General features: G+C 41.1%; 2 protein-coding genes across 2 annotated transcripts in view; one reads left to right on the top strand and one right to left on the bottom strand.

The window, feature by feature from the left end:
- The first annotated feature begins 1,057 nt into the window (after window positions 1-1,057).
- Window positions 1,058-19,205, top strand: LOC139174224 (L-lactate dehydrogenase A chain). The gene is made up of 8 exons (XM_070764465.1): window positions 1,058-1,433; window positions 4,542-4,676; window positions 5,670-5,787; window positions 8,202-8,375; window positions 9,856-10,029; window positions 13,512-13,629; window positions 14,455-14,578; window positions 18,483-19,205. Exons 2-8 carry the CDS (start codon window positions 4,551-4,553, stop codon window positions 18,645-18,647), a joined length of 999 nt encoding a protein of 332 aa, XP_070620566.1. The 5' UTR covers window positions 1,058-1,433; window positions 4,542-4,550; the 3' UTR covers window positions 18,648-19,205.
- A 3,888-nt stretch (window positions 19,206-23,093) lies between these two features.
- Window positions 23,094-24,088, bottom strand: part of TSG101 (tumor susceptibility 101) — a 46,891-nt gene continuing 45,896 nt past the window's right edge. The window contains exon 10 of the mRNA XM_070764480.1: window positions 23,094-23,557. Within this exon, the coding sequence (XP_070620581.1) occupies window positions 23,468-23,557 (90 nt within the window). The 3' untranslated portion in view covers window positions 23,094-23,467. The remainder of the gene's footprint in view (window positions 23,558-24,088) is intronic.

Here is a 24,088-nt window from a genome sequence, read left to right on the forward strand (position 1 = left end):
CCACCTATGTCGCCAGGCATGGGGAAATTGATTCCCCCAGCTGTCCTTTTTTATGCATGGTTTGTTGAGTTGTGTGATTGGTTTTAATAAGGGTTTCTTAATATGTTTTGTTTTAATATTGGATTCATAGACTGTATTGTTTATTGGAAGCCGCTCCAAGTCCTCCGAGTGGGGCGGCATACAAATCTAAATAATAATAATAATAATAATAATAATAATAATAATAATAATAATAATAATAATAGCAGCAATGGCATATAATAATATATACCACTTCATAGTGCTTTTGCAGCCCTCTCTAAGCAGTTTACAGAATCCGCATATTGCCCCCAACAATCTGGGTCCTTGTTATACCCACCTCGTAAGGATGGAAGGCTGAGTCGACCTTGAGCCGGCGGTGATATTTCGACTGCTGAACAACAGCTAGCAGTTAGCTGAAGTAGCCTGCAGCGCTATACTCTAACATTGCACCACCTCAGCTCTTATTGTCTTTGTCATACTCATACTTAATCTCTGGAGATTCTCAGTAATTCAGGTCAGGGCATCTTCAAGCTTGGTAACTTTAAGCCTGGTGGACTTCTACTCCCAGAATTCCCCAGCCAGCAAACTGCTGGCAGAAGGAACTACAGTACTGTGCATCAGTAACCACATTATCAGTAAAGGCAGAGGTCTCCAATCTTGGCAACTTTAAACCTGGTGGACTTCAGTTATGCTGGCTGGAGAATTCTGGGAGTTGAAGTCCACCAGGCTTAAAGTTGCCAAGGTTGGAGACCCCTGATACAGGTCATAGTTGTCTCCAAGGTGCTTTTTTCACAAGAGGCAACTGGACTTTCTGGTAAAACATCTTCAAAAGAAAAAAACAGAAAGTCCAGTTGCCTCTTGGGGTGGAGGGGAAGCATCTTTGGGACCTCCAAATGTAAACCATCTACCTCATCTATCTATCTATCTGTCTGTCTGTCCGTCCGTCCGTCCATCCAGTTGGTTGATGGTTGGTTGGTCGGTTGGTCAGTCAGTCAGTCAGTCAGTCAAGTATTTATTTATTACTTGTGCACGCCACGGGGGGTGGGCGCTGCAGGGGTCGAAAGTGTGAAAGACCCGTCTTTCACTTTTTTTTCGGCTTCAAACGGTCACTAAACGAACCGTCGTAAGCGCAGGACTACCTGCACAGTAGAACGGAGGGACATTGGAGCCCGGGCGACTCCCCCTGCACCCACCTCCCTGCGAGAAAGGGAAGCCCGCGCAAAGCCGGGACCCTTTCCTCAGAGCCAGACGTGAACCTTGGCACGTCTCTCGGTGGCCGGCCTCCCTCCCGCCCTCGCGTGGTCACGTGTGGAGTCCCTATTAAAAGCCCTACCGCCGCCTCCCCAGCCTCGCGGTACTGGAGCGGCAATTGGCAGGGGTTGCAAGGGGCTTGTTTGCAAATAGACGACCAGGTAAGGGAGCGGGGTGGAGGTGGGAGTTGGGGGAAGAGGCTCGAGCTTTTTTCGTGCGCGGGAAAAGCAATTTTGTTTTTGTTTTTTACTCCGCGGAATGTTTGGGGGGGGGGGGGGGGGCGACGCGCGGACACGATCCCCGCGCGTGCGAATGCAAAAACCCCCAGCGTGGAATGGGATTCTGGACCGCTTTCGTTACCGTGCGGCTGAATGGTTTCGCGCGGGGGTAAATTCTCGGGGAGGGCTACCGAATGGCTCCCTCCTTCGTCCTTCCCCCCACATGCAAAGGAGATCCCCGAGTCTCTGAGGGCGGGCGGGGGGACGACGACGACGGGGAGCCTCGAGATTTAGGGACCATCCATTGGAAGGAAGATGGCCGGATCTGGACCTGTAGGTTTTGGAGCAACTTGTGGTTCGGGAAAGAGACGGGCGGGTGGGGCTGCTTAGCGGCGTCGGTGCGACTTTGCGGCGTCCCCGAAATACCCCGCTTGGAAATATTCATTGCTCCACGATAACCCCCATCCTCAGCAGCCGTTTTTAAAATTATTATTATTATTAAATCGGCTGTCGAGTCCCCGTCTTTCCTTTCTAAGGCTGCTTTTGTCGCCTCGAGACTCGGCCCCTCAGCGGTGGTGCTTCAGGCTTCCGGAGTGATGCAATCGTGGTTTAATAGCTCCATCCTCTCAGTGGCTCCTGGAATTAGTTTTCCTTATGCCCCGAAGGTGCTTTTTTTCTTTCTTTTTCTTCAAAGGGCAACTGAATTGGTTTTTCTTTCCCCTCAATCGATTAGTGGAAGGACTTGCTAGAGATAGATTTAATTAATTAATTGGTTAATTCGTTAATTTGTCTGCTGCCCAATTCCCTAGGGACTCTAGGCGGCTCACAATAAAAAATAAAATAAAACATACAGTGTGATATCAAGCCTTTAAAAAAACAATTTAAAAAGAATTTAAAACCACAATAAACAAAAAGATGGCCGGATCTCTTGATGGTACACCATCCCATTAACGGCACCAGGCCTGTCGGAAAAGCCAGGTCTTTAGAGCTTTCTGGAAGGCCAGTAGGGTGGGGATAGTCTGGATCTCAGGAGGTAGCTGGTTCCAGAGAGTTTGTGCCACCACAGAGAAGGCCTTCCCCGTTTAGTTGACAGGACCCCGAGAAGACCAATCCTGTGGGCCCTTATCAGTCATTGGGAGCTATATGGCAGAAGGTGGTCTTGAAGATAGTCTGACCCAGGGTTAGGCAAAGTTGGCTCTTCTATGACATGTGGACTTCAACTCCCAGAATTCCTGAGTTAGCATGATTGGCTCAGGAATTCTGGGAGCTGAAATCCACAAGTCATAGAACAACCAACTTTGCCTACCCCTGGTCTGGCCCTAAGCCATGTAGGGCTTTAAAGGTAATAATGAATACTTTGGTTGTGGTTGTTCTAACCCCTGAGTCTTTTACTAAGAAGAGACTGGACAATAATTTGCCTTAAATAGTGCAGGATTTCCTGCCTGAGCTGAGGGTTTGACTGGAGGACCTCTGAGGTCCCTTTCTAACTGTTATTTGCAGGCTCCGTACTCTTCTGTCCTGAGTAACCTTTCTGCATAGATTCTCATCCAAGAAGCTTCTTCAGCAGCTCTGGCTGGATGGTAGGGAATGGAAGGGTTGCTATTTATTTTTACATCCAGTCAGAGCTGAAAACACTTCTCGGATGAGAAGCGAAAGGCCTTTAAAGGACAAACAAGGACATCTTGAAAAAGGGACAGCCATGACTTGGATGACTGAATATCCACAGACGTTTAGTTCCCTATGCAAATCTGCAGTCTCATCCTCAAAGGCCATTTTGTCTCCCGAGCAACGGTCCTTCCCCTCCTCCTTGGGACCCCTCCTCTTTGGGACTGGAATGTGTTGATAAAGAGCCTGGTGACTGGATTCCTTGCTTTAACCAAGGGGCATTTCCCAGGGAGCTGCATCATGGAATTTAGAGTAGGGGGAAGTAAAGGGGGAGATGGGCACTGCATAGGAATCTGCCCCTGGCGAATAGGTTTCTTTCATCCCTATAGCTGGATGCTATTGTTCCCCATCCCTGGAGACCATGCAATTAATTTATATGGCCCCCTCAGGAATGCTGATTAGGAGAAGCGGGTCTTATGGCTACAGGGGTTTAAAATCACAATCACATGCGGGTAGAAGAATATTCCCACTGTACATAATGAAACATTTCTTTCCACCTCCTGATACTTACAGAAATATCCTGGTTTGCCTTGTCCTTCCTGCTGGAAGCTTAGTGGAGCCAGAGAGTCTCCGCTTTTTCCAATATTACTATTGTAATATCAAATGCATTGAGAAATAGATTTTCCCAGGGCCCCTGATGGAAAAGTACAGCCTTCAAAGAGTGATTGAAATTGTGCAAATGCAAAGAAGATGTAAGAAGACCTTTTTAGTTGGATCAGTATCCAGGTTCACAAGAGTTTGTGTGCTTAAATGAAATTGTGTATCAGGTTGTACCCTGAACCAGACTGTCTTTCTAGCCACAGGCTTTCTGGACTTTCAAACAATCAATTTCATGCTGTCTGTGATCTTTGTGTCCACAGTGCAGTTTGCCCAAGGCAAACCATACATTGATTTCACTGCTTTTGTTTATATAGGCCCCATCTCTGTGAGTTTTCTAGTTGCCATCTAAATTTTGTGTCTGAATGTTCAATGAGCAAGTTGTAAAAGTTGTCAGATCCTAAGATTAGAAAGAGTAAAATGTTGCCCATGCAGATTATTGTGCTGCTGTTTCAGAAATCAGTGTGCGATCAAAGACATAGGGGCTATGCAACAAATTCAACATGGGCCTCATGTTGAAGATGGTACAGCTTCCTTGGTCAATGAGGACAATGCTCATTTCAGTCCTTTTGTTCTGTTGCATCCACATTTCTTGTGAAAAGGAAATCTGGTAAAAACCAAATTGAAAGTAAACCAATTCTGGCACATTTCCATAATTACATTGATTTATGTGAATGTGAGTGCGGAGATAAGACTAGAAATGAACTCTGACAGCAAACGTGATAGTACCACAACAGCGAATGACAAATGTGAGATAAGGAGCTTCTTGTCATTTTTTTTTCCTTCCAGTGTTACAAGATGTCTCTCAAAGAAAAACTGATTGAACATGTCCATAAAGAAGAACATGACCATGCCCACAACAAAATCACTGTGGTTGGGGTTGGTGCAGTTGGCATGGCTTGTGCCATAAGTATTTTAATGAAGGTAAGTGCTATCTGAACGGCAGAGTGTAAAACACTGTGAAGTGATATATAAGTATGTGTTACTTATTTTTTGAAATGTTAAGAAGCCTGCCTAGACGAATAGATCTGTGGATAAAAAGCTTTTCATTCTGTTGAAAATATTAATGCTAGGTTACTAGAATTACTCCTATTGGAAGGATCTGAATTTAATCAACAATATTTGTACCAGTATTTGGATATATCATATAAGCTATGTCATCTAGTGGGACCCAAAAAGTGGGCCCACTATTGCAACATCTGCCCCCAGGACATCATTTTGAGAGTTGTTCACTTGCCTTCAAGTGTGCCTTAAAACATCATTCTCCCCCCAGGCCTTGATTTAAGTTTCTGGAGGTTGGGTGTTATGGGGGAGGTTATTATTTTTTATTGTTCTCTGAGGGTAGTTTCTAACATGTTTTTCTTGAATATAATTTTGTGAATTTGGCTTTTGGGCAGCCTAGGAATTGGACAAGTAATTCTGATCTGATAAGCCATGCATGAGAGATTATTATTGGCCCCATTGGCCTTCTGGAAAGCCATAAAGATTTGGATTTTCTGACAGGCCTGGGGCCATTGACTTCCAGGGGGTTACTAGTGAGGTTGGCCCATAAATGTATGGATGTCTGTAATTATTTTAAATTGAAAGGTTTTTATATTGACCCATGTTTATTTTTGTTGTGAGCCGCCCTGAGTCCCTAGGGAGTTGGGCAGCATAGAAATATAATTAAATAAATAAATAAATAAATATTGGAGGCCCAGTAAATCTTCTGGCTTTTCCCAGAAAAGTATAGATTATATTTAGTACTGTGTTTAACTTCCTACGTAGTGAGGTAAAAGCTGAAGAGAATCTAATCCGCCATTGTTCAGGTCAGTAAACATATATGGGATTCTCTCTCTCTCTCTCTCTCTCTCTCTCTCTCTCTCTCTCTCTCTCTCTCTCTCTCTCTCTCTCTCTAACGTTTGATCCTTTTTTTAGGAATTGGCTGATGAACTCGCTCTTGTTGATGTTGTGGAGGACAAGCTGAAGGGAGAGATGCTGGATCTTCAGCATGGCAGCCTCTTTCTCCGAACACCAAAGATCGTCTCTAGCAAAGGTTATATAATCTTTTATGTTACAAAAACCCTCTCTTACTTTAGGGAAATGGCGGTATCTGATATTTCCTAGGAATGAATGGGACTTTGGCCATGGGAACCAATACAATTCCTTTTTTTTTTGCTAAGATAGCTCTGAAGATGGTATTTATTAGTTTTGCTTCTTATCAATAATAGATAGTAGATTTAATCAGTCAGAGGTGAAGGTTTACAAATTGGTGTGGTAGCACACACACACACACACACACACACATCAAAACAATACCAACATGGATAGGATGATATAACACATGGTATATCTACTACCATAGTGTTGGAAAAATTAATCATGTCTAAGTTATTTTAGTGGGATTATTTAAAGCAATTACTAAATTTGTATCCTTTTCACTTGGTTTTCCAAAATGGTTAAAAACAGATGCACTATCTCTCTCTCCTGATGGCAGAAATTTTAGCCTTACATTTTTTTCCCTGCTCTTCTTTTGGCTGTACTGGCAGAAACAATCTACAATAACCAAATTGTTCATTTCTACACTGTTCCATTAAATTAGATTTGTACATTGTGTTTTGCTGTTGTGAGCCATTCCAAGTCCTTGGAGAGGGACGGCATACAAATCTAATTTTTTTTAAAATTATTATTATTATTATTATTATTAAATGGTTTTGTAGTCAGACTGCCACGATTGCAAAAAGGAATAAATTGAATATAGCCCAATCAGGCTGATGTAACTTTTTTCATTCATTATCAAAGATAAGCAAAAATATTGTTTTTTAGAATACAGTCATGTGAAAAAGAAAGTATACCTTCTTTTGAGTCCTATGGTTTTACATATCAGGACCTAATAAAAAGGTCCTGATATGCAGTCCTCAGCAGTTCTTAAAAGTAAGTAAGTACAACCTCAGATGAACAACAATACATAACATATTGTACCATGTCATCATTTATTATGCAAAAAGAAAGCCAAAATGCTGAAGCCATTTTGTTTTCACGTAACTGCAGGCAGAAGCAACAGAATCAGGTTGCTCAGAATCAGAATCTCTCCCCTTCATTATTCCAGGTTTAAAATGGAAAGATCTTAATGCTATTTCTACATCATAATTGCATTCCAGGCTGAATCTTAAAATTCTTTAGCCATCATGCATTTCTTCTTGAAATGTGCAAAGTCATATGCAAACTGACTGACATCAGTGCCTGCATGTGGCTCTTTACTATTAACTGATTCCTGTTATAGCTATCCAGAAAAGTGAGATCATATTGGATTGGTTTATAGGCAAAGAGCGGATATGACTTTACCTGATAAAGATTACGTTAGCCGGGGGATCCAGCTTTGAATTAGTTCCTTAGCTAGATTCTCTTAGATACGAGAAATTTGGAGGAAAATCAGGGAAGTGTACAAATTGACTCTTGCTTCTAGATGCAGAAGGCTGTTAAAAAGTATAGAACATGAACACTGGACAAAGGGTTAAAAAACTTGGTGCATGTCCAGAAAAGATATCAAGCTAAGTTTAGAAATAGATATTTTGGCCCCAGAATGGTCTGTTGGCCCACAGACAAAATGTGCTGCCACTAAGTGCATGGATTTATGGGGCAGATAATAAAATAAAAACAGATTCACAAATCAGAACTGTCAAGAGCAGTGAGCTAACTACTGAATAGAGCAGGCTACTGTTTCAAATTGATATTTTCCTTTTGCTTCATTTAGTCACAGCCTTGTCTGTTAGCAATATAGGTCATAGCGTTTCATGACCAGCTATCTCCGTCACCCTTGTCAGCATCATTTTTGTCCAATCCAAGAACTATGAGTTTGGGTTAATTATAGCTCTGCCTTTGAGGCTAGAGAAGAGACTTGAACCCTTCATTGACTCTGCGTGAACAGAGCTAGCCAAAAAAATTTTTTAAAACCCACCAAAAGCAACCCATGATAGTTAAAGTTTTGTTTTACCTCACATGCTATTTTGTTTAAAAAAAAAAGAAACTTGAGTATTCTTGCAATCATGGGAATTTGGGAATGCCTTTATACCTCCTCTTGGATATATTTTACCTACATACATACAGTTTAGACCTCCTGTTGGATACATTTAGGAATACATAAAGTAATCATCCTCAATTAGCTTTCAGTAGTGTTAGATTCTAAAGTCCCAAAATTTGCAGACTTCAGGATGGGGAAGGCTGATATTGGCAGCCTGTAAGTCTATAAGAGTCTACGGAGAGGGGCGGCATACAAATCTAATAAATAAATAAATAAATAAATAATGAATAAATATCACCATAGGGCAAAGGTTCTCTTTCTATAGTTTTTGCATCTATTGTTCTATAGGCCAATTCTTCTCTGACATTGAAGATTTCCTACAGTCAATTCATCTGTTGCACAGGTAGATGCCGAAATGTATGTTGAATGTACAATTTCTTGTTTGGCAGATTATGCAGTGACTGCACACTCTAAATTAGTCATCATCACTGCTGGAGCTCGTCAACAAGAAGGAGAATCTCGCCTTAACCTGGTTCAGCGCAACGTGAATATCTTCAAATTCATCATTCCCAATATTGTCAAGTACAGCCCTCACTGCAAGCTGCTTGTCGTTTCCAATCCAGGTAGGGCATCTCCTTTTCTGAATGTTTACAATCTATTGCAGGGGCAATTAATTTTCCCATAGGGCCGCATGAGAAATTGGGGTGGTTTTAGAGGGCCGGACTAATATAATTCAGCTCTATTCAATACTGTATATTATTGGGTAGAACTGAGATAATTATATTATAATTATAAATTATAGTTATATATTATATATTATTTTATATATACAGTGGTATCTCATCATACGAACTTAATTGGTTCCAGGAGGAGGTTCGTAAGGTGAAGAGTATGTAAGATGAAACAAAGTTTCCCATAGGAATCAATGTAAAAGCAAATACTGTAATGCCTGCAAATCCTTCAGGAAAATCCCAAACTTTAGAAGGGAGGCGAACAGAGGGCAGGGAGGAGCAGCTAAAGGGGGCGGGTGGAAGAAGCAAGGCTAGGCTAAAGGGTGAGTGGGAAGGAAGAAAGGCAAAGGGGACACCCCTTCCTTTTCTTTCTTCAAAAGACACCGTTTCAGTGCCTTTGCAAGCACGTTGTTCTCTGCAAAAAATTTCCTCCCCCAAGCTGCCCCTCCCTCCTCCCTTTTCTTTCTTAAAAAGACACCCTTTCAGTTCCTTTGCAAGCACATTGTTCTCTGCAAAATCTTTCCTCCAAGCTGCCCCTCCCTCCTCCCTTTTCTTTCTTAAAAAGACACCCTTTCAGTGCCTTTGCAAGCACGTTGTTCTGTGCAAAATCTTTCCTACTCAAAGCAGCTCATCCCTTTTCTTTCTTCAAAAAAGGGGGGGAAAAGAAACCCCTTCATCCCAGCAGCAGCTGCTTGGGTTCGTAAGGTGAAAATAGTTCGGAAGAAGAGGCAAAAAAATCTTAAACACCGGGTTCGTATCTTGAAAAGTTCGTTAGAAGAGGCGTTCGTAAGATGAGGTACCACTGTATAATTATATATTATATCTTGAATACCCGGTTCTTATCTAGAAAAGTTGCACCGACCTCCGCAGGCCGGTCACAGACAATGGGTGGGCTGCATCCAGCCCTCAGGCCGCATCTTGACCAGGTCTGGTCTATTGTTTATTGTCCAGGGGTTTTAATGGGAGAGTGATATATGTTTCTTTGGTGGAAATTTAAAGAAATTCTGAGTTTTCTCTTGCGGAAACTAAATCCACTTTTGTACTTAATTGCAAACATCAGGCAGGTCCAGTACAAGTGTAGCAATACCTTTCTTCATAACGAAACTGAAAGTCAGTCTTGGGCATGTTGCTAAAAATGGGGACCCGGATTGTTGGGGTCAATACGCCTAGTGTTAAGTGCTAGTGCTATTGCTATTTTTGCCTCTTTACTGAGAAATCCCTATGTACAAGTGAAAATAAATAGACAAGCCTGCTAACTTATAATTCATACAAATTATTCTAATTTTCTATAATGTTTAGCAATTTTTCTTCACAGTTTCTGTCCTTAATATGGAAGGTGTTTTCCAATTTACATTTTTTTTTAAATCAACAGTGGATATTCTCACCTATGTGGCATGGAAAATCAGTGGCTTTCCTAAGCACCGTGTTATTGGAAGTGGCTGTAATCTGGACTCCGCCCGTTTCCGCCATTTGATGGGTGACAGACTGGGTATCCATCCTCTCAGCTGCCATAGTTGGATTGTTGGAGAGCATGGAGATTCCAGTGGTAAGCAATATTTTTTCTCATAGCATTAAGCCTAATTACATACCAAGCAGAATGGAGAAATTATTCTGGAAAAAAAATTGCAGTTCTGCAAAATTTATGAAAGAGCCCAAGATTGTAGAAGCCTGTGTTGTGAAATCTACTTGCTGAATCCTTCTGCCTTCCTTCCTGTTCTTGGATATGTGTGTGTGTAAAGTTTTAACAAAATCCTTTTGATCTAACTAGAGCTCTGTTGGACTAGAAGTACATTTGGCTCCTGAATGTTAGATTTACATGCTGAGCAAACCTAAAGGAAGTTTTTTTCTATTCCCTTCTCAATATAACAGTTAATCTACCCTGCCCTGCTACATGAAGGTAACACTAGATGAGCTATATTTGACTTTTAGTTCTGTTCAGAAAAGGTCAGTTCTGTAATCTAAGTAGGCCAAACTCTATCAATCTGAATTCTATACTCATATAACAGGGAGTTCAAAATAAATCTTGTAAGAGACTCTTGGAGTTTCATAAAGGAAGGCTTGGGGTTTTTTTTTAGAGTTTGTCCTATTTGACCTCCTGGTCGTCCTACACAGAAATCAGTGTAATAGATCACAGTAACTTAATTTAACAATATAAAATATTTAATATAAAAAAATGCAGACTTTAGGGAAAGGTCATCTTAATAACATTTAATTTTTCTGAACATGATGTCAATGCTTATAGCGTTTGATTTTTCCTTTTTTCTTTACACATCTCCTATAGACCTCTCAATATAGCTATCAACCATGCAGATGGCAATTTGTTGTCCATAGATGTATTTGTTTTAACTTTGGAGTGGAAATAAGACTTTGGACACCATCTGGCCTTAAGAACCATTGTATATTTCCATCTCTACCATTCCTACTAATTCCCTAGGTTTATGGGACTAGTGCAAGACAATGATAGCTCTCAATTGGCCTAGGAGACATGGGTTCTTAAAGCTGTTTTTCTGCTTGACATCCTAACTGGGGAATCTTTTAGCATCATCAGACATATTGAGTGAAGGGAGGTTGAACTTCTTTGGTTGTGAAGGACATACTTGGAGATTGAATAGGACTGCTTCATGAGTTGAGGACAATAAATCCATACAGGCCAAGATTTATTTGAACCTTTCCATGATTCAATCTTGGAGCACCTGGCATGGGAAGTGATGTTTATAAATTGTCATAATTTGGGGCCAAAATCTCAGCAGTTAGGCATAGGAAGTATTTCTGCATCATCCACTCTCTCCTGAGATCCAAAATTCAGGAATAAGATGAACGTGATCTGTCAGTAGAGCCAGGAAGAAATACTCGCCCTTCACCCAGTCCCCAAACCAAGTTATTACAGTAAAACTGCACAATAGGTGAGTTGTTGAGCTTTATTTATCTGGGCAAAGCAGGAATTCAAATCTAGTGCCATTCCAAAAACCCCACCTGGGCTATCTGTGACCATGAAGTTGTGGTGGATCAATAGCCTACAGTAGTCAAAACAATTCTGCCTGAACAATTAAGGTCCATTCCAGTAGAAACTTTGTATCTTCAATTCAATTCAATTTATTAGATTTGTATGCCGCCCCTCTCCGAAGACTGGGGGCGGCTCACAACAACGATAAAAACAATATTATAATGGCACAAATCTAATATTAAAAATAACTAAAAACCCTATCATAATTAAAAACCAAACAGCACATACATACCAAACATAAATTATAATGAGCCTGGGGGAAAGATGTCTCAAATCCCCTTCCTTAATAAAGCACTGAAAGCATAGCGCTTGTGCTTTGGGTGAAGTCACCTTCAGGGCAAGGACCTAGGATTCCGTACCGAGAGGCAGCACTAGTACATTTTACTATAGAATGCTTTGTTATAGAAAAATAGCACAATGGACTTACCATGAAGGTCTTTAGTATGTTGTTTCTCTTCTTTGTTGCTATACATGTCATGTTTTTCTCTTCCTTTGAGCTTCTCTCTCTAGTTTGCCATTCCAAAACTAGGAAGGGAACTCCTTCTAATCTTCTAGACAGAACTTTCTAGTCTTGCATCAGGGGCAGGAGGAAGTTACTCCTTGTAGAATGTCCAATCTTCATTGTAAAAAAGAGATTTTCCTAGCTGAATCCAATAAACCATTTGATAAGATTTGAGGTTTCTCACAAGTGCCTAGGAATATCTATTCTCAATAACGTAGTGGTGTTACATTAAGCCTTGTTAGTTTATTCTTCATGCAGTTGTGTAACCCTGTACACAGGAAGGTTTGCTTTACTTTGCACTTTGTGATGCAATACCTACTTACCGCTATGCTATAGGGTACAAAATACTTGGGTAGCTACTCTAAACGATGAGAAATATAATTTCAACTTTTAAAATCTGTTCCCAGTTTTCCTGTGCCTGAAAGGAGCAGTGTTTGCTATTCTACAAATGCTGCAAGCTAAATTATACATAGCACATGATGTCCAAGCCAAATTCTAGCTGTAGAAACAGAGAGGACTATTCAGTTTGCTTACCACGTCCAAAACCATTTTGTATATAATTGCACAGTTTGCTTACCACGTCCAAAATCATTTTGTATATAATTGCCCTGACTTAACAAGAAAATCAGTTATGTCAGTATGTTTGGACTTCATTAAAAGGATTAAAATGATTGATTAATCTGATTCTGAAGAGGATGAACCTTGTTGATGTACACTGCTCAAAAAATAAAGGGAACACTTAAACAACACAATAAAACTCCAAGTAAATCAAACTTCTGTGAAATCAAACTGTCCACTTAGGAAGCAACACTGATTGACAATCAATTTCACATGCTGTTGTGCACATTACAGAACAAAGTATTCAATGAGAATGTTTCATTCATTCAGATCTAGGAAGTGTTAATTTGAGTGTTCCCTTTATTTTTTTTGAGCAGTATATCTCATCCCGCAAGGTTAGTCACTTACTAATTATACAAGAAACCTTTGTTCTGAAGGTAAGGGTAAGGTTGAGCGACATGAATACAGAATTTATAAAGAAAATGAGGGTAATTTATCATCCCAAGAGAATGAAACGTTTGCACAAAAAGGTATAAAAGCTGGAGGAACTTCACATTAATTCCAGTTATCTTCGAAAAAAGATCCAAGGTTCACAATAAAGTGGCACTGATTGGTCAGTATGAAAAGGAGCTGCTGTTAAAGATTTACTCACTTCTTTTCCTGGCAAAGTTGTTCATTCAGAAATGAGGGTAAATTGGGGTCCTGATTATCTGGAGCTAATCCAGTTATCTCTTTCTAACCAGGTCAAAGGCTCAAGCTGTTCCTCTACAGTAAATGTATCTCCATTGCTTACTAGAATAAAGGCCACATTTGGAACCAGCTCATAAATTTTCACTTGTTTCCGAGCTTTCCTGAGGCTCATGCGTGTAGAATTAAAGTGGTAGCTTTTTTACGCCAACCATATAATTTTGTAAACATAATCAGCTTGTTTTTTGATAACCTGGGAAATCTTTTTTATTTATAGTCCCTGTCTGGAGTGGGGTGAACGTTGCTGGTGTCTCCCTTAAAGAATTGCATCCTGAAATGGGAACTGATGCAGACAAGGAGAACTGGAAGGAAGTCCACAAACAGGTGGTGGACAGGTAACACTCCAAATTTATGTGGCTAAGAATCATCTAAAACATACAGTGTATTAATGTTGTGATAAAATATAATCACCGACTTATGTAGTTCCACGAATAATCTAAAACCCAAACATTCCAACATATTTTGGAATTTATTGGCATGCACTGTCTTTGTACATATTTCTGGATATATTTCTAAAGTATGTGTACAGTGTTCCCTCGATTTCCACGGGGGATGCGTTTTGAGACCGCCTGCGAAAGTCGAATTTCCGCAAAGTAGAGATGCGGAAGTAAATACATCATTTTTGGCTATGGATAGTATCACAAGCCATCCCATAACACTTTAAATCCCTAAATTACCATTTCCCATTCCCTTAACAACCATTTACTTACCATTATTACTGGTACTCACCATTGAATAAGACACTTAGTGATCCTGATATTTATAAACCTAATTATTTATTAACAATAATTATTTATTTTGTTTTGCAAAAATTGTTAGTTTGGCGATGGCGTATGATGTCCTCGGGTGGGAAAAACCGTGGTATAGGAAAAAAACCGCGAAGTACTTTTTAATTAATATTTTTTGAAAAACCGTGGTATAGGCTATTCGCGAAGTTCGAACCCGCGAAAATCGAGGGAACACTATATTTCAGAACTAAACAATGTAAAACCATTGGTTTAATTTGCAAGCCTAGTTTGTTGTGTTTTAAATCATGTCTAGCCGCTCAGAGTCCATTTCGGAGTGTGCGGCATATAAATACAACAAATAAATTTTCTAGCAACATCATGAGTGCTGTCATAGTTTTGGAACACCAATCTTAATATTGTAATCCATTGCAGTGCTTATGAGGTGATCAGGTTGAAGGGATACACATCATGGGCCATTGGGCTGTCTGTGGCTGATCTGGCTGAAACCATCATGAAGAATTTAAGGAGAGTACATCCAATTTCTACAATGGTGAAGGTAATCAACTACTTGTTGTTAAGTCATTATGGTTTCATAATTTGCATATTTAGGCACGATTCAGTTCCAATGTCCTGTATGCAGCAGGAATTGGAATGCAAGCAAGACTAAACTAAAGATCTGAAATATTCTACACATGCCAGAGTGAATGTGGACCTCAAAAACACCACTCCTGCATTCCTCAGAAAGGGACTGGATTTTGTTGAGAAACAGCACAGAGAAGGCAAAGAAAGAGCAATAAAAGACACACCTGCAGTGGGAAAAATAGCCTTTGCAATAATAAAGAGTGAGGGAAAAGAGTCGGGGTGGCACAGTGGTTAGAGTGCAGCACTGCAAGCTACTTCAGCTAACTGTAGTTCAGCAGTTCAAATCTCGCCACCAGCTCAAGGTTGACTCAGCCTTCCATCCTTCCAAGGTGGGTAAAATGAGGACCCAGATTGTTGGGGGCAATAGGCTGATTCTGTAAACCATTTAGAGAGGACTGTAAGAGCACTATTGTTCACAACTATGCACAACTATGAAGCAGTATACTATAAGTCTAAATGCTAAATGCTAATAGCAGTCCAAAGGGAGAAAACATTAGTGAAGCACTTAATGGGGGAAAGACAAATTAGCTATCCCTGTAGAAATAACAATCTGTGAGGAGAATGGGTAAACAGTTTTACACAGAAAACAACAGCAGCAAACAATTCTTAGCAATAAGAAAGGGTAGCATGCAGGTTTTGAGAAGAGAGTAATAGAAGCCCCCCTTTTTTATCTTTCAATATTGAATATGGAAAGGGAGGCAGGGGTATTGTGCTTGCTTTGGGATTCCAGAAAGAGAAATGAGGGACTAACAAGATAGCTCATGTTTAATCATGGTAGATTTGGTGGGGGCAGGAAAGTAAGGAAAGTGGGTAGGTTAGGGGGAAGAGGAAGAAGTCTGCGGAGAGGGGTGGCATACAAATCTAAATAATAAATAAATAAAATAAATGAAGAAAGGCTCGGATACCTGTCAGTCACGTGATCGTGGTTGTCAGGAAGGCGGTTAATCAAGCCTTCAGAAGAGGGAGGGAGTCCCCTTCTATTTATTTATTTATTTATTTATTGGATTTGTATGCTGCCCCTCTCCGTAGACTTGGGGCAGCTCACAACATATAATAAAACAATTCACAACAAATCTAATAAATTTAAAAAATTTAAAAAAAACCCTTATTAAACCAGACATACACACAGACATACCATACATAAATTGTATAGGCCCGGGGGAGGGGGGAATGCCTCAATTCCCCCATGCCTGATGGCAGAGATGAGTTTTCAGGAGTTTACGGAAAGCAAGGAAGGTGGGGGCAGTTCTAATCTCCGGGGGGAGCTCGTTCCAGAGAGTCAGGGCCGCCACAGAGAAGGCTCTTCTCCTGGGACTCGCCAAACGACATTGTTTAGTCGGTGGGACCCAGAGAAGGCCCACTCTGTGGGACCTAATCGGTTGCTGGGATTCGTGTGGCAGAAGGCGGTCCCGGAGATATTCTGGTCCGATGCCATGAAGGGCTTTATAGGTCATAACCAACATTCCTGAAACCATGGTTCTCCTAAGGTTCAGGCAAATTCAGAGGGTGGTTTGCATTCTTTTCCTTCGCCTGATCTGGATGAATAAGGCAAAGTTGGCTAATTTGTTTTATACTGCAAAACCCAATTCTGAAAGGGCAGCTCTGGGGATCTGGGAAGGCTGTGCTCACAAGGCCTAAGGAGGCAATAAATCAAAAAGGGCAAGTCTGCTTCTGTGATACACGGTAGCAATAGCATTTAGACTTATATACCACTTCACAGTGCTTTACAGCTCTCACTAAGTGGTTTACAGAGAGTCGGCATATTTCCCCCAACAATCTGGGTCATTTTACCCACCTTGGAAGGATGGAAGGCTGAGTCAACCTTGAGCCTACTGAGATTCGATCTGCCATTGTACCACCAAGGTAGCCCTCTTGTGGATGTAACTGCAAAAGCCAGTTGATCAGACAATCTCGACGGCATTCTCCGTTTCCTTCCCAAAAGGCCAGTACATCAAGGAGCCCTGTCTTCACAAGATGTTCCCTGGTGTAAGGATAACTTTCCAAGGTTGGAAGTGGGGTGGGGAGCTTAATAGTGGCTGCCAGGTTCTGCAGTTCAAGAGAGTTCAGCTAAAGATGGAGAGAAGACCTCAATTTGAGCCCCCTTCTCCATTGTTTCTATTTCTGTCAAAAAGTCCATTTTCATAGTGTCTTCTTAACCACCGACAGATGACTGCTGCCCTCATTCAAAAAAGGCTTCCCATTTCTAACGATCTCAGACAGTTCTGCTGGCAGTATGGATTTCAAAATGGGTAACATGGCAGCTGTAGGGCTGCAATCACTTTTGTGTACAAATTAACACACATGCAAATAGGCTGGGCTTTAACCACTATACTGCAGCTACTACCCTGTTTCCCCAAAAATAAGACGTACCCCGAAAGTAAGGCATGTCAGAGGTTTTGCAGAATTTGCTAATATAAGGCACCCCCCCCCCCAAAAAAAAAAAGGCGTAGTCAAATTTACATACGTTATGGTGGAAAAACATACGGTACCATTCAAAGCTGTTCATAGCGGTACCGTAATAATGTGGCATCCCCTGCTGGCCCCTTCCATCGCTTTGTATCGTCCAGTACAGCAGACACAGTCTGCTGCTGTCTCACCGCCATTACAGTCTCCACTACAGTGCGTAGACTGTAGTTCCTCTGGTGGCCGGAAGCTGCAATAGCAGGTGTATACTGTTGTACCATATAAGTGCCGTCGTTTGTGTGGGTGGGTGCCATACTGACAGGTACTGTACCATAATCAGTGTACCGTATGGTACACTTTCTTTGGGGGTGTCAGAGCTTTTCTGCCTGTGAATTTGTCTTATTTGAGAAATATAAGGCATCCTCCAAAAATAAGACGTAGCACAACTTTTGGAGCAAAAATTAATATAAGACAGTGTCTCATTTTCGGGGAAACACGGTATCTTGACTGTTTTTACTGTTTCCTGTATATGTTAGTGATCTTAAAAAGTATGCCCTTCCATTATTCTTTTACTCAAGCAAATTGGTATCAATGGGGAGAAGTGCGTACCTGCACATCTGCATCAAGCTTAATCTCTCCCTCATAGGAGCTTTTAGTTCAAACACCGCCCACGTAATTGTTTCACCTGTTCTATCTGAAGGTTTTTAGAATATTTCCCCCTATAAATTATGTGGATTTCTCTGCTTTCTTCCGGTGATGATAAAATGTCCATTATATTTAAATAAAAGTGGTATTTCTTTTTATTCTTTTTTAAAAAAAATATTTTATTAATTTTTCAAAAAAAAAACCATGACAAACATAACATGCAACATTTAGTGGAGCTACAGTCGCTCCACTCAAAGTAGAAGTCAGCATCGTAATAATAAAAGAAAATTTTCGTCTTCAAAAAAGACATACATTATTTAACGGTTCACATATTAGTAGCAGCCAGGATAGCTTTTGGGCAAAAATGGAAAGATATTGAGATTCCAAAAGAAACAGATATTCTTAAGAAGGTCTTAGACTGTGCCGAGCTAGATATGATGACAAGACGGTTAAACAACCAAGAAGAATCGGAATTCTATGATACCCGGCAGAAAGTATATACTTGGTGGGAAACAAGGAAAAAGGGATAAGTCTGTTATTATATTATTTTGAATATTTGAATTTAGTAGTAAAATTGTATTAGATGGTAATTATTTACTAATATAAACTTTTCTTTCTTCTCTTAAAATTTCTTTTTCTTATATATATTTTTATAAACTTTGATATAGTTTTTGATTTATTATATTAAAACTGATACTTTTATTTTATATACTTATATACGGTGTTTGGTATATAGTATTTCAATGGCTATAAATATTTTACCTTTCCAGGGTATGCATGGAATTAAAGATGACGTCTTCCTGAGCATTCCATGCATTCTGGGCTCTTCAGGCATTACAGATGTGATCAAAATGACTCTGAAGACCGAAGAAGAAAATAAATTGAAGAAGAGTGCTGAGACACTGTGGGGAATCCAGAAGGAGCTTCAGTTTTAAGTCTCTTTGCTGTTTACTAATGTGAAGCAGGGCTTAGTTGGTGGTTATTTGCACTTTTCAAATGAGACAATTCCATTACACGCATGTATCTGAAGCATCAGTCATTAAATAACAAAATTCCTCTTCCTCATTTAGAAACAGAAACTGCAAGATTCCTATCTTGATCTGTGACCAGAATAGGATTATAATGTAGTGTTAAGAAGGGACATAATGCCAACCCAGTATCTACTTAAAACACTTTTAAATGAAATTCTTCTGCTTTTCCCCAGTTAACATCAGATCAGAAAATAAGTTACTTGGTTTCCAAAGGCTTTGCTATCAAAAATGCTTAGCAAATCCACTGACCAATATTTTCTGCTGACAGGTGACTTAAATTTCCACTACTGAACAATGGTAAATGTATTTTTCCTGACATTGCTTCTTCAGGTCTTTGTGTATATTTTTCAAGAGAACTCTGTGTACTCTCCTGTGGGAACTGTGTATGCAACATTTAGAACTGATGCAATTGTCTAGCTTTAGTACCAGCCAAAAAGAGCAAAATAAACATCAATTACTGTACTTTTGTTTGCCTTCATTCATTTCATATGCACCTACGCTCCTGGCAAGCGCTCAAGACATCTAACGTCATTTTTGAAAATGAACTAAAATTAATGCCAGAAATTAGATTAAAACTGAACATTTGGGTGAAATGGAAGGAACCCTTCTGAATGCCAGGAATGGGGACTGGATGTATCCATTGCTGAGGAGCATTACCTGAAAAGACCGCTTCTACATGCCAAAAAGACGATTCTCTAGAGAAAGCTTAGGACAGTGATGGCGAACCTTTGTTTCCCCGGGGGCGGAAATAATGTACATGTGTGATATTGCACATGTGCGCGAGCCCAGGCCCATATTCAATACCCCTCCATGTGCCCATGGCCCCCCATTTCCTGACTTCCGGCAGACACATTTTTTCCAGGCTCCAGAGGCTTTCATGGAACTTGGGGAGGGCAAAAACGCCATCTCCTGCCCCATGGAGGCCACCCCAGAGCCTCCGTCCAAGCCAAAAATCAGCTGGCGGGCACCCACGTGTGTGCTGGAGCTGAGCTAGGGCAATGGCTCGCGTGCCAGCAGATATGGCTCCATGTGCCACCTGTGGCACCCGTGCCATAGGTTCCCCATCACAGGCCTAGGATCTTCAGTAAGGACCTTCTTGCAGAACTTGCAGTCAGATGTATTTATTTATTTATTTATTTATTATTTAGATTTGTATGCCGCCCCTCTCCGAAGACTCGGGGCGGCTCACAACAAGATAGAACAAATCATAAATAATCCAAATAACTTTAAAATTTAAAGATTTAAAAGAACCCCATATACTAACAGACACACACAAGCATACCATGTATAAATTGAACATGCCCGGGGGAGGTGTTTCAATTCCCCCATGCCTGACGGCAAAGGTGGGTTTTAAGGAGTTTACGGAAGGCAGGAAGAGTAGGGGCAGTTCTAATCTCTGGGGGGAGTTGGTTCCAGAGAGCCGGAGCCGCCACAGAGAAGGCTCTTCCCCTGGGGCCCGCCAACCGACATTGTTTAGTTGACGGGACCTGGAGAAGGCCCATTGTGGGACCTAATCGGTCGCTGGGATTTGTGCGGCAGGAGGCGGTCTCGGAGATATTCTGGTCCAGTGCCATGAAGGGCTTTAAAAGTCATAACCAACACTTTGAATTGTGACCGGAAATTGATCGGCAGCCAATGCAGACTGTGGAGTGATGGTGAAACATGGGCATACCTAGGTAAGCCCATGACTGCTCTCGCAGCTGCATTCTGCACGATCTGAAGTTTCCGAACACTTTTCAAAGGTAGCCCCATGTAGAGAGCATTACAGTAGTTGAACCTCGAGGTGATGAGGGCATGAGTGACTGAGCAATGAGTCCCGGTCCAGATAGGGCCGCAACTGGTGCACCAGGCGAACCTGGGCAAACGCCATCCCATTACATGACAGCACTCATGTAATGGGAAGGACCCTAAGATGTTTAGGGCAGTGATGGTGAACCTTTTTTGGCTCAGGTGCCAAAAGGGTGCACACATGTGCAATAGCTGCCCACACTCATAGTGCCATGACCCCACGTGCACAGACCTCACTGAAGCTGTGGAGCTGCCCTACTACTTATCTTCAGATAGTTGTAGCTAGGCTTCCCACATTTGGCCCATTTCTGCAGCTGGCAAGGCTTTCCTGAAGGCCTTTGTAACCTATAACAGAGCTCTAGATCAGTGTTTCCCAACCATGGCAACTTGAAGATATCTGGACTTCAACTCCCAGAATCCTCCAGCCAGCATTCGCTGGCTGGGGAATTCTGGGAGTTGAAGTCCAAATATCTTCAAGTTGCCATGGTTGGGAAACACTGCTCTAGATGATCCAGAGCTCTATTATCAGCTGCAGAGGCCTTTCCTGAAAGCCTGTCTAGCTGATAACAGAGCTCTGGATTGATATGGAACTCTAGTTATTGGCTGCAGAGGCCTTCAGAAAAGCCTTGCCAATTGTGGAAGAAATGAGCCGAGGTGTGGGTGGCCTGGCTACAACTATCCAAAGCCAAAAAAGTTCCTGAAGACCTGATAGCAAAAAAGAGGCCAGAGGGGAGCACACAAGTGAACTTACAGTTGAGCTATGTTTTGCAGTCCCCAGGCTTCAGGCTTTCCTGAAGCCTGTGGAGAATGGAAACAGCAGGAAAAAAAGCCGAAAATCAGCTGATCAGCCTGCACATGTGCACTGGAGCTGACATAAGGCAACGCTTTGCATGCCCTCAGATATGACTACGTGCCACAGGTTCACCACCACTGGTTTAGGGCTTTAGAAGTAACATAAAAAGCTTAATTATATCCTGTAAGAAAGTTTCAATCAATGCATTTTTTTTAATGCTGGGATTGGGTATCAGCCAGAGTTGTGAAGATAAAGTGCACTATGCTGGTCAACATGGCGAAACGGCCTTTCCCAAGGTTAAAAATCAGCTGACGAGCTGAAACATGGCAAAATCTCGCCTATCCTCGGATATGGCTCTGCCTGTCACAGGTTCACCATCATGGTTCTAGGCATTTAGAGGAAAAAGTGCTGAAATCAGCTCATAGCTGGACTCCAGCTAGGCAGGATTTATGGGGATTATTGAGGTATGATCTTGCTTGGTTATCAGGGGAGTTTCACTCTGGTCCTGCAGAAGCTCCTTGTTGCTGTGAATTCTGCCACCTATATTCATGTTGGATTCAAGGAGTAGTGAATGCTTTTTTGCAGGGGGGGTGGTCATTTGCCCCGCCTTGAAGCAGTAGCAGCTCATCCTCCCCTCAAGAGGTAATCCTTGTAAATCCTGTAAGAGAACTGGTTTAAGTTGCATCCAGCTGTAAATTTCCCTTTTTCGTTGAGAAAGTGGTAGGTGCACAACTTCAAAGGACCCCTTCTGAAATTCAATGCATGCTAAATTGCAGCACCCCAAATGGCAGAGATTATGTTTATGAATGACGTCTGGAGGATTCAGGATGGGGGTGGTGCTTCTATTCTTGCCCTCCCTGATTTATACAATAAGTTACCCGCATTTACTAACCACAGTTGGGACTGGCGACTCCCTCACTCAATGATGCCAATCCCATCAAATACAGCATGAGAGGCATGTTATAGGTGTCCTCCACCTTTCCCCAGCCTGGAACCTAAAATAGCTTCAGCCTTCTGGCCTTTAGGAAAGGTCTGGAGACATGGCTGCGTCAGCGGTGGATCTGAATTAGTTTGCCACTGATTTGAGCACACGCGTAGAAGCATCTTGGGCAGGTGGGCGGAGCCTCCCACCACAGAAGCAAGAGACAACCCACTGCTGGGCTGTGTCACTATGCTGGGGGATCCGATAGTAGTGGGCTGGAGGATTACATTTTTATTAAGTTGAATTGCACTTGCAGATATGATATTTTCCACACTCTTTAATAATTTTTAATGTTTTTTAAAGGTTTTTAGTGTATGAATTTGGTCATTTTTTAAATATGTGAGATTGGTGGCAAGGCAAGAAAATGAATTCCCTCGCTTAGAAAATCAGTTCCAGAGGCTTTAGAGGTCAATGATGAATATGGGAGAATTAAAGCACATAGGATTCCTGTTACACAAGAATACTGATTTACAGTTCAATCATAGCTCATAGTGAATTAATCTATGTATCTTTCATTGGTTTATTTGGTTATAGTTCTTTAAAATAATTCAAGGTAATCACCACCATCAAATTTGTTATTAATTCATTAAATTAATGACATATTATAAGAGCCATCCTAAAGAATTAGTCCGATTTAAAAAAGAATAGGTGATTTAACAATGAGAAAATATACAGTATTTATCGCTAAAAGGGGAGAAGTGATAGTGTTTTTTCCAGTGCTAAGAAGTGTCTATTAAGCAAGCAAAGGATCCGATCATACAGCAATTTTTAAATAATGTAAAACACATTTTAGCCTCCAATTCTATACTTTTATTAGAAATTGATTTTAGAAGTACACAGATAACAACTCCAACTATATTCTGTAAATGTTAAATGAAAAGAAAGACATGCTCACTGAACAAATATCTATAGCACAAGGGGAAAAAAGGTTATGCAATGGATTTTATTTAACCATCAGTCCATCAATGAAAAAGGTTTACAGAAAATTGAAAGTGCATTCATAAAAGCTAGTCCTTACCAAAAAGAAAAGAAAAATATATTATCCATTCAAAATATCTTACAATTGAATGATGCAATAACTTATTTTTTCCCCACCTACATATTCAAAGGAAACTCAGAATATGACCATTTGGCCCCTGCTACACTTTCTCATGTCGTCGATTAGTAGAGATCACTGAGTCCTGCAGTCTTTCTTGCTTTTTGCATAAGTGCCCTCAGCTGGAATTGCTTGCGAGACAAGAGACGGACATGCTGAAAAGAAGTAAAACACTTGGGATAAATCATACAAGAGTGATAAAAGAAGCATGATATACATGCATTTCAGAACATCAATTACTCCATTATTGAAATAAATATTTACACCTAATAGTCCAGATTTTAATTTTGAAAAGAGCTGGTCAAAATAAAACGTACTGTAAGAAAAATCATTTGATTTTTAGTACCTTTCCTTCCCCAATGGATTTTGAGTTTATTTCCCAATGTTTTCAGGAGAGAAACTAAATAAAGAGATGAAATGCAGAGCAAGTTGAATCACAGCATATGCTTGTATCTTTGTAATTACCATGTGGGCACTGCGTCCACAATTACTGTCTACATCAGGGGTGTCAAACTCAAGGCCTGGATCCAGCCCGCAGAATGCTTAGATCTGGCCCAGGAGGCTGCCCTGGAAACAGCAAAAGATCAGCCCACAGTACCTCTGCCAGCAAAAATGGAGCTTGGGAGAACTACGTACGGCCCTCCCAGGCTCTGTTTCCGGCTGCAATGGCCTCCTGCAGCCCTCTG

The sequence above is a fragment of the Erythrolamprus reginae genome, chromosome 1 (assembly GCF_031021105.1).
Source record: "Erythrolamprus reginae isolate rEryReg1 chromosome 1, rEryReg1.hap1, whole genome shotgun sequence".
Taxonomy (NCBI): domain Eukaryota; kingdom Metazoa; phylum Chordata; class Lepidosauria; order Squamata; family Dipsadidae; genus Erythrolamprus; species Erythrolamprus reginae.

What these genes read in the sequence shown, in the direction of transcription:
- LOC139174224 (XM_070764465.1), top strand. Translation starts at nt 4,551, where the DNA reads ATGTCTCTCAAAGAAAAACTGATTGAACATGTCCATAAAGAAGAACAT. An exon ending in AAAGATCGTCTCTAGCAAAG is followed by an intron (nt 5,788 to 8,201) that starts GTTATATAATCT and finishes CTTGTTTGGCAG; the next exon opens with ATTATGCAGTGACTGCACAC. An exon ending in GCTTGTCGTTTCCAATCCAG is followed by an intron (nt 8,376 to 9,855) that starts GTAGGGCATCTC and finishes TTAAATCAACAG; the next exon opens with TGGATATTCTCACCTATGTG.